This window comes from Pieris napi, chromosome 6 (assembly GCF_905475465.1).
Source record: "Pieris napi chromosome 6, ilPieNapi1.2, whole genome shotgun sequence".
NCBI lineage: Eukaryota > Metazoa > Arthropoda > Insecta > Lepidoptera > Pieridae > Pieris > Pieris napi.
The window spans coordinates 2,986,168-2,997,434 of NC_062239.1; the positions used below are offsets into that span (position 1 = coordinate 2,986,168).

At 32.3% G+C, this 11,267-nt stretch overlaps 1 protein-coding gene across 1 annotated transcript; it reads left to right on the forward strand.

Moving 5' to 3' along the window:
- Positions 1-369: 369 nt before the first annotated feature.
- Positions 370-10,662, forward strand: LOC125050423 (odorant receptor 46a-like). The gene is made up of 9 exons (XM_047650270.1): positions 370-665; positions 1,240-1,451; positions 2,334-2,446; positions 3,207-3,282; positions 5,811-5,973; positions 6,544-6,643; positions 8,864-8,977; positions 9,955-10,110; positions 10,609-10,662. The coding sequence occupies exons 1-9, from the start codon at positions 370-372 to the stop codon at positions 10,660-10,662; spliced, it is 1,284 nt and encodes a 427-aa protein (XP_047506226.1).
- The last annotated feature ends 605 nt before the right edge of the window (positions 10,663-11,267 follow it).

Consider the following 11,267-nt stretch of genomic DNA (forward strand, 5'->3'; position numbering starts at 1 on the left):
ATCCGTTTGCCCACATTTAACCTTTGAAAACAATTCGAGCTTATTCTTACTTGATAAATCAACTTACATAATAAAACATTCAATTCTTTTATACAGCTGTATTTATAGTTAAAAGAGTCTATTTCAAATTAGAAATTAAATAAAACATTTTAGTTAAAGGTCTACGCACTTTAACTTCTAAATAACCGAATTTACCGTCTCAGTGATTCTCAGCGACACGATACAATAATAAATACGAAAACAGCGCTGACACTTAATGTTTGGAATAATAAACGAACATAATGTGCTCGGAGCATAAATACGATACGCCGAAAGGCTTCTGCCGCATTTTAAAACCATCCCCTAATACATTGACATATTTTCAGAATAATGAAAATCCTTCCGCAACTTTCTCGAAGAAAATTGTCTATCTTAAAGCCGTATCTGCCTTACGGCGTTTTAGAATCCTGGGACGATCTTAACCCGCGTCTCTACCACGCTATACACATTTACTGGCTTAAATTTTATGGCATGTGGTATAACAAGTACTCGCCAAAATGTTTGTATTTCTGGTTGCAGATAATTTATACCGTAATTGTACTGTGGCTTGTTTGTTTGCTGCCTGCGATTGGAGAAATCGAATATTTACTGAAACGGCAGGATAATGTTGGAGAAATCGCTGAAGGGTAAATATTACAATTTGCTTATACGTTTTCATTAAATCATATTCTAAAGCATAAATTAAGAATTTCTGCAATCTCAAAAATAAAATTAGAAGGACACTTCTTTCACTAAAGCCAATACAAAAGTTTTTTTGTGACGTGACGTCCAATTAAAAAAATATACACCAAAAAGTGGTTTTGATATCATCCTCAAAGAAATTTCAATTCATTTAGATTGTGATATCCGTTACTCATATTTCGTAAAACCTTTCTAGATAAAATAAAGCACCTATATGAAATGAATAGCAAAAGAGATCGCATGTTAACGATAAGATCCCGAGCTTTTTTTATTATAGAAATGATTTCAATACCTATTTGTATGGACAAATATTATTGACGTATACCAATATGAATAAATGAATTTTAATTTGATAATAATAAATATTTCTAAACATGATAGTAAAGAAAGATGGATGAACTAATGAGTACATTTTTTATGTCACATATTATTTAATGCCCTTAGGTCCAAAGCACACGTTATTTTAAACCAAAGCCAAAAATAATTATTGTATTCTGATTTTGCTTTAAAATATTTCAGGCTTTATTTATTTCTAAGCGAAATGTACACGTATTTCAAAGTGGCGGTGTTTTGGTTGAATAAGAGGAAAATTTTGAGACTACTCAAATATTTGCATTGCAAGGAGTTCAAGCCAGACGAGCAGGAGCACAGGGAAATCTTGAGAGATAGCATTAAAACCTCACGGTTTGTCATGACCTCATACGCCACTATGTGCGTCGGGGCCGTTTCAGGTGATTTATTGACTCCTGGTACTCTTCAGTTTGAAAGCATTTTATTCAAGCAAATTGAAATACTTATGTTCTGAACGTACTAAATCTTTCAGTTTTTTGCACATGGCACAAACTAAGCTATTAATAATTTGAATAGATTTTTTTGCGTATGTTAATTTTTGCTCAGTACTAAGTACAACTTTTAACTAGGTTGAATCATTAGTTATTATACATATTTATGTGTTTTTATTTTAAGTACACATTTTTGGCATTGTATATCCGGCACACTTAGCAGAGCTAACTGATAATCTGTGCTGTGGTAATGTTTGAAAACACAGGTTTTGAACCGTCGAAGACCAGTCACTTTCCAATCGGCTTGATCTTTTGGCGTTGCATCTTTTACCACTTTTACTATGAATAATTTGAGATATTTGTTTTACCCGTATCATACCGTCCGTCGTTCCATAACTGAGCGTTTCTCAAGGCACGCGGCAATAACCGCGGACCACCACTATGTGGAACCAGCTGCTTATTGAAGTATTAACAAACCAATACGACTGAGTCATTCAAGTAAAGAGTACTAAATTATGCAAGGCTAGCAACGCACTCGCAAGCGTTCTGGCAATGTATGTGTTGGTGGGCGGCGGAATCTCTTTCCAATCTTAGCCCGTTTACCCCATCTATGAAAAAGGATGGTTTGTCAGACAGCACTGACTGAATCCTAGATTAAAATACACACACCACTTACAATATTGCATTTAAATTTTTAACTGTTTTAAAACGAATATTATATACAGTACCAATGTTACTATATTCAGTTTCAGTTATTACAATTTTATAATATGGCATGGTAACATCAAAGCATCAGTCTAAGACACTCTTGACCCGTTTTTATCTTTGTAGTGGCGATGATAATGCCCCTAGCGGAAAACTTTGAAATATTACCGACTAACGTTGAGTATACATACATTAATGTGCATAAAGTTCCAGCTTATCCAATCTTATACCTTCATCATGTAAGTAAAAAAATTCCTCCATATTATTAAAATTTTATTTACTTCATAAAAAAAGTTGACATCCACTGAGTAAGAATAAAAACAGCATGCATCATTTCTACAGTGTTCTATAATTAACATATATTTAAGAATAATGTTAATAATATCATGTACCAATACCTCGCATCCATTCGCGTCTTCATCTTCTCCATCGATCACCTGTTTGCGACAGGGTTATTTATAAGAAATTCTAAGACAATCAGTGTTTAGCTATAAATAATATTCAACTAAGTCTCAAGCGATCTTTACGCTCTTAACTCTAAGTTGTCACCGAAATTTTTTTCTTTCTTCCTAGGATTAGCAACTGTCGCTTGTACGGTCGCCTATAATACCCTGTACCTTGTACCATTCATTTTATAATGTTTATATGAAAAGACAAAGTCACGATCTTGATTTACGTAATTTGTAACAGAACAATTTTCCTGTAAACGTGACGTACGTGGAAAATTCGTGAAATACTGAATGATGGCTATTGTGTCTTCGAGATTAATCTCTTTTAGAGATTACCTTTTTTACCGTTCCAAATACCATTTTTATTACATTCTTAATTATGTAAGAGATTCTATCATACTTTGACCTGTTTATGTTATAGTTATTACTATTATTTAATGGCATATTTGATTTTTTGTATTAATATATTACTAGGTAAGCGAACTTTAAAAATCTAAGAAAACCTAACCTTACACCCGCTTATATACAAAAAATATTGACTTAATTACAGGTATATTACAAACCAGCTACATGCATTATCGATGGGGCTATGGATACAATGTTAGCGGCATTCGTTGTATGTGCAAGTAAGTATTGATCTATATGTATCGTGTATCATTCCTATCATAAATAAGGAAGAAGAGTGAAAAATTCTGGCACTTTATAGTGTTAGACCAATTATTTAAATATTCTTGGTTTTAGTGTCATCAGTTCTGCTTATCATTTTTCTTCACATGCAATATGCCGCACTCTGTACTGTATGTAGTCCTCTCGGTTTCCAGGCTGATGTAACAAAGTTGAAATAGCGTGGTCAAAAACTTGACATTAAAGTCGTATGGAAGGTTCCTTCCCTGATTAAACAAATAAAAACCAGTGGCGCTACAATCTTTTAGGCTTGGCCTTCAGATGTCTGTGTCTGTTTCGAGATCATTTGTATTTTTAATATGCATTTGATCAGCCATTTCTAACTGACACTCGTTGCCTTTTTAGATCTTAGACATGCCGATTTCCTCACAATGTATTCCTAAAATGTAAATGTAAAAATCGCACATAGACAGAAAGTCCATTGGTGAGGCCGAAGATCGACCCTACGACCTCATAGATGAGAGTTACACTGTAAATCCGTGATTCGAATGTACCTATGACCGTGTTTAGGAGTTAAAGTCTTTCACTGTCCACATCTATATTCTATATTTCACTAAAACATAATAATGTTATTACGACAAATCTATAATGTTGTGTCTTAATTGTTTTCTATTTATTTCATTTCATTGTTAGGATAATCACCAACTAATATTAATTAGTTGCACTAAGTCCCATTGAATATATTCCCAGAATGCTTTAGCATAAGCTAATTCTATCTTTGATTTCACGTATTTTGCACCATTAGGGAATCATATTAAGCCATCGAAGTTTACGTTCTAGCTCTAAACACTAACGTACTATATTATGTAGATACCTAATTCAGCAGAGCGCTCTGGCGTGGCGTGAGCTTTAAGCTAATTCGCACAGAATACCCTTCACCTCCTTGCACGCTTTTGCAACATAAATTTCAAAATTTAATCTGGTATTAGTAAAAAAGTATGAATTTAAATATGGAATTTAAACTTCAAACCAAAAATGTTAAATCGGAGCTGGATATAAAGAGTAAATATTTAATTACTGAAGAACAATTTACCATTATATTTAGAAAGCCAATCCATCTTTCTTATTTTTTAAAGACCCATTACCGGCCACAGACTAAAGACAAATCGTAATATAAAATGGTAACGGAAAATTGTTTGACGCTATAATCGTATCGCTTTCGAATGCAACTACATATATTGAATAATTTATTTATAAATTTATTTGTATGTTAGCTTATGAACTTTTTTCTATGATAGCCTGCCTACCTTATTAGGTGGAAAGTAAACTTTCCCCTCACTTTATTAAGTGTGCATTCTGTGGTGCCAAGGCGAAACATTAATGAAAAAAACATTAGGTGTTTGATGACGTATGCTTTAATAGCTAAACTGGAAAGGGGTGTAAAGTACAATTAGTTTCTTAGAATATCTAACAATTTATTTTCATATATTACCTTTCCTACTAAATATGAAAAAGATCTTAATATTTTATATTAAAAACTCACTTGAGTCACACGAATATTTTCCTATTATACTTAATACAATAAATGTAGTTTTCTTTTTAAGCATATATTTTTATGTCACACCCACTTAAATATAAAGCGATAAGGAAGAGGAAAATCGTATTTTCCTTTAGATCTATGGAAGTGAAGTCTCTACAAAAAGATTCAATTTTTATTTGGTTTTTCTCAATTTACATTTGACGGTTTTTCAACATGAGTTTACTAAAGAGAGACTTTTTGAAATCTGTATTCTATAATTCTTAACAAAACAAAATAGTTTTAGTTCAGTTTAAACCCTCTTTTAAAATAATAAATTGGACTAAAAGGCAAGTCATGCTTCTAAGAAGCTAAGCTTAAAATATATAGTCTTTTCAACAATAGTACAATGTCGTATTCTTTTCAACAAATTGACAATTTAAGTAGGTTTAGAAAATAGATTCTCTGAAAAACAGTACATAGAAAACTTAAGATATCATGAGCGTACAAAATAAGTTTAAAGTACTTTATTTGAATTTACAAGTTCATCCGCCTCTAAAGGGAAAGGTTAGCAAAAATGTTAACAAAAACATGGAACGCCATAGCATTTTATTTTCTTCCATGGTATTACCACTTCAGAATATAGGAAGAGGTTTCGAGGCCAGCCTCCAGCCCTTCTTAATAATAATAATTATAGAATATACAGCTTAGATTTTTACATACATTTTTTTTCTAGTTATCCTAAAATCCTATCTTCCTTCGGTACCGGATTGGGACCTTCACGGGTAAAGGCCTCCTACAGCTTTCTCCAAATTCCATGATATTCTTTCTCCATTCGCTTGCTGCTAACGAAAAAGAAAATTAGCATTTTATGTATGTTTTTTGCAAGAATACTTATTTTTGCGTTCTTGATTTTTACTTTACAACACTAAAATTACCACCCCAGTTTGTATTCGCAAATTAACTCGCACAATGTTGCGGTTCCGAGCTGTATTATGAGATAACTTTTTACAGTCGGACAGATAAAAATACTCTCGTTCAATCTGCGGAACTTCGAAGAAATAGCAATGAGAAGACATAAAAAAGCAATAGCTGAGAGACAATTTGTCGGAAACCATGACTTCTACCTCAAACTCGTGGTCAAGAAATGTATTCAACGTTATAACGCTATAATTAGGTAAATATATATTTATATTTTACTAGCTGACCGGGCAAACGTCGTTTTGCCATGTATATCATTTATAATAAAAAAATAGGGGTTGATCGTAGAGGGGTGAAAGTTAGGGTTGTATGTATTTTTTAGTGCTGTATCATAAAAAAATAAAAACAGAAAATAATAATCAAAAAATATATTTAGGGGTGTACCCTTAACATTTATGGGGATGAAAAATAAATGTTGTCCGATTCTCTGACATACCCAATATGCACACAAAATTTCATGAGAATCGGTCGAGCCGTTTCGGAGGACTTTAACCACAAACACCGCGACACGAGAATTTTATATATTAGATATAAATAGAATAAAAAATGTTCATAAGAACGCGCGTGACTGGCATTTTTTTTATATTCATATAAGTGAAGTCGTTATGAAAGACACATTTTTTAGATTATCATCCTCATTACCTAACACTGAAAATGTCGTTGGTGACATTCTAAAGCTGAATTGGGCCAATTGTGGTTACAGTGACTATTTTGAACATTGTTAGATGCTACCTTTTTATTAGTAAATAAGTAATTTTAATTGCAGATATGTATCCATGATAGAAAGTGCGTTCAGCTTGGCTTCTGCATTACAATTTATGCTGAGTGTCATGGTTCTCTGCTTGGTTGGAGTCCGATTTCTTTCGGTAATTACATATTCGATATATTTTTCAAACACTTAATGTACCTTATTAGCCTTATCAAGTTATTGATACTTAACAGCCATGCCTAATTGATTTTATTACATTTTATAACTAGTATAATTGATAGATAAAATATATTTATTCACTAACTAAATATATACATTTTAACAGAGCAGTGTTGGCCTAGTGGCTTCAGCGTGCGACTCTTACCCCTGAAGTCGTAGGTTCGATCACCGGCTGTGCACCAGCTGTCTTTCTATGTGTGATTTTAACATTCGCTCGATTGGTGAAGGAAACCAGCTAAAACCCAAAATGTCGACGGCGTGTGTCAGGCACTGGAGGGTGATCACCTACTTGCCTATTAGATTTAAAAATGATCGTGAAACAGATTCAGAAATCTGAGGCCAAGACCGTAAGAGGTTGTAGCGCCACAGATTTTTTTTACTACTATGCATTAAAATTTTCTCTCAAATTAATATTTTTATTGATTATATTGTATTTTGGCTTTGTACTTGTTATGCAATCATTATTTTATATGACTTAGGTTTATAACAAAATGTAAGTGAACTTCAAAAGACTCAATCATTTCATTCTAAGTTTTTTTGACACATTCACAAGCTGAAGTATCTGCTCGTATATTACAAAATATAACATTATGATTTGTAACTTAATACGTGTTATGAAGACAAATACGTTTTTAGATGAAGGTAACGTAGCCTACATATTTCACGCACGAATGGCAATGAAAATCTACGAAAGAGGGAAAATTATGTGTCAAAAGCAAAGGGGATTTATAAATTAACTAATCAAATATGTAATTATCGTCTTAATAAGAATCCTAATACAAAACAATTTCAAACAGCGTCATTTTATTAGAAAAAAGGGTGCGTGTACTTATGTACGCGCGTAAGAAGTTATACTTCTTTGGCATTATTAAAAATAGTTTTTGATTGCATGCAAATAATTAATTACAATTAAATAATCAAAGACTGGAAAAGGAGTCATTATAGTCAATAAAGTTCAGTTTACATTTGAAAAATTTAATGAATAAATAATTAATAATATTCTCTTACATCGAATGTTGTTTTTAAATTATGGCCATTGCCGTAGAATCTTCCGTGGGCAACTTCATTCTGTTAATTTTGTGTGACGGTGCGCGCGCATCGTAATATTTCCCTCTCATCAATTTTTCATAACGCTCCTAAAGAAGTATAACTTCAATATGTTATATTCGATGATACAATTTCTTCTTACTGAAAGAAGGCACTATATTCGGCGCTTAGGATTTTGACGTACAGGTATCCTTACCCTTACATTAAGCCAATTCGATATTGCCACAATTACAATTAAAATTTAATTTTAATGATGATAACATAAACAGAATATATAATGTAGCTTCTATCGCTCTATATTATGTATGAGAGAAGGGAGGCTTCATATTATTACAACTTGTACAATACTCGATTATATATCGTACTCTTATATGATATGAGTATCAACAAGCACGTCATGCACCTATCGCGGCTCCAGGATGAATGCCAAAGCTACCAAATGTCCCAACGCCTCAATGACGAATAATTTTCATAAAACGAATTGAAAAATGCCTTTATTTAGAGCTCAGTAGTCTGCACACTTGACCTATATAGTACAACTAAATCAGTCTACCTAGGTTAGTTCATGGCCTACTAAACAAGGTCTAGTGTTACCGATCGACAGCAAGCTGACGTCATCATTTAACGGTATATTAATTTACGATGATTAATTAACCAACAATTGTACGTATAACTCAGCACACTTTTTTGGTTTTCGTATGTTTATTTTTATCATTTTCTTAATTGAAATATTTTTCTCAGGATACAAACTCGAAGCGATTTAATGCATGTAGTATGATAGCTCTATATTTATTATAAATATGCTCGCGTAAAAATGATTAATTTTTTGGTATAATACAATGGTAAAAACAATACATTTCTCTAGACTGAATTAAAACGGCAAACGTATTTAATTATGACTGAAAATGTGGCAACTGTAATATCAACGAGCTAATATTCTAGGAGCACAACAATTATAAATTAAAATAAAGTATCGATAAAAACCTTAAGATAAAATAATACGTAATTGTATTACCAATAATAAAATTAGCATCTCCCGGAAACGGAACACGTAAGTACCTAATTTGAAAATCGAATAAAATTGTCATGTTTATTTTATCAACGTCCTCAGATCGAGAATCCAAGATGTCATCCCATACAAATCGTTTGGATGGCAATATACCTGGCTTGTATGTTGATAGAGGTGTTCATATTGTGCTGGTTCGGGAACGAGCTCATTCTGAAGGTAATACGTTTTATCCATTTATTACATTTACTTTGTGCCCTATACAATTTACTGTTATGCGTATTAAACATGTTTTCGCTTGTTAGGTACAGCAATAAATATTTAATGATTATTTCTTGTGAGTTCATACTTTAATGGGACTTTTTCGTTATACTTGTAATAGACGTATTAATTTTAGCCATAATTATTTTCTTTTTATTTCAAAAACATTACCCCAAAGATTGACATAAAGGTAAACTAGCGTTGCTGTTTAAACGAACGATTCTCGATTGCGTTCAAACCTTGGTGGTGTACTAATAAATGTTTCTTTGCAAAAGGAAAGCATGTCTCAAGATTTATTACAAACATAAATTAAACTCCATCTGCTCCATGGTGCTGGTAAAATTCTATACATAATATGACTAATAGAAAAAAAGATTATTGTTTCTGTTATAGGAAAAGTCCAAACTATAAACTAGTAAAAGCAAAAATGTAAGGAGAGAAAAAGTTTGTCCCGTTCTCTACTGGTATTATTTCTCGCTGAATAGCTGCTTATTATTTTAAAATATTAATTAGATATTTATGCCATTTTCTCTGTGCAAATGCCTTTTCGAATTAAAAATTATACTTTAATGGTAGGAGCCTGGAGGTACCAGTTGACGAAAATATTTACGTGTAATTCACGATATAGTAAGTATAAAATGTAGCACTCCAAGCCTTGGTTTTTGCCTCAGAATTCTCTATGAGGTAATCGGTCTTCTGTGCCTGATACACGCCACTGAAATACTGGTTTCTAAGAGCAAGTTAACACTTGCTCGCAACAAAAAAATAAAAATCAATTAGTGCACCGCCTGGTTGATAGCCGTGCCTAACATTGCTTAGCTAACAGTGGTGTGAATAATTCAGAAACTTATTTTATTCAAACCAAAACGAAAAATTGATAGATATTTTGAACCTTGAAGGAGATAATCCTATATATATAATATAATATGTCTCAGAGTTTGGAGCTCAGTATGGCGGCGTACGAAGGTCCCTGGATGAAATTAGACCCTAAAACCACAATGCTCATTATCGTATTCATGGAACGATGCAAGCGCCCTCTGCGAGTTACCGCGGGGAAGATTTTCACGCTATCCCTCGACACCTATACGAACGTAAGGAAATTAATTCGAATTTTCCTCGAAGATAATAATGTGCAATTATAAATTTATACTAAAAGGTATTAATTTATTATTGTATAAACTTATATCGCAACGTTAGATGTTATTCTTTTTAATAAAATAGATTTTGTTTTTGAAAAATATGGCGCAGTTTCGCTTATTATAGGAAATATGAAAAGGTAATATAAAAATATTCTATAAAATTATTTTGGAATATTTTTTTGAACTGAAGAACTGAACATTCAGAAAAGGACTTCATATCCCCCGACACATCTCTACATTTGTTTCATTGGACATTTTTTATAGGAAAATAAGTGATAAGCCTTCTGTGACTAAAACACGTCGTCTAAATTTGGGTCTGATGAATTCATCGTATGAACGTGTTAATTAAAAATTAATTTAATACAAACAAAAACTTCTTAAACATTAGTGATTAGATTAACAAAAAGGTAGAATATCTCTTTTAATTTGTGATAAAACAATTTTTTACAGCTAATAAATTGGTCCTACAAAGCGTTTGCTGTTATAAGGAACATGAAAAAATAGTTGTTTTTATTCTATTGATATGATAGAACTAAGTAATAATAATAACAGTAATAAAAAATAAGTAATAATTATATATTGTTTTATTGCTACTTATTAACCAGAGGCCTGCGACTAAATCCCTTTACAACCGTAGCCACTAACGGCAAACGAATTTGTATAGGAAAACCATTAGCTCACCCTTCATCCTGAAGCCACTTCATACTTCAAGCCAAGGTAGTGTTAACAGTTTTCTTTTAATATAGTTTCTTTAGCTAATTCCACGACCATATTCTCGTCAGAGGTATTAAGTATGGGTGTATAATTGTATAACTTACGTAAATAGCAGAGGTAACTCGGATAATTAAGCACTATTTATTACTGTTAACAACATTTTGTATAATATTATCAGCAAATTTTACGATGTATGTACGAGTATCATGATTGATTTGAAGTTTGCCTCTGTTACAAGAATTCATTCCTATAATTTGTTCTGTGTTGTACCTGTTACATACATTGGACAATTAGCCAGGACAAATCGTAATACCACCTCTTATTAGGTATATTGCTACAAAAAGAGGCTTTGTCTAACTCTGAACCTTTGAATACGATAAAAATCTACCGTGACC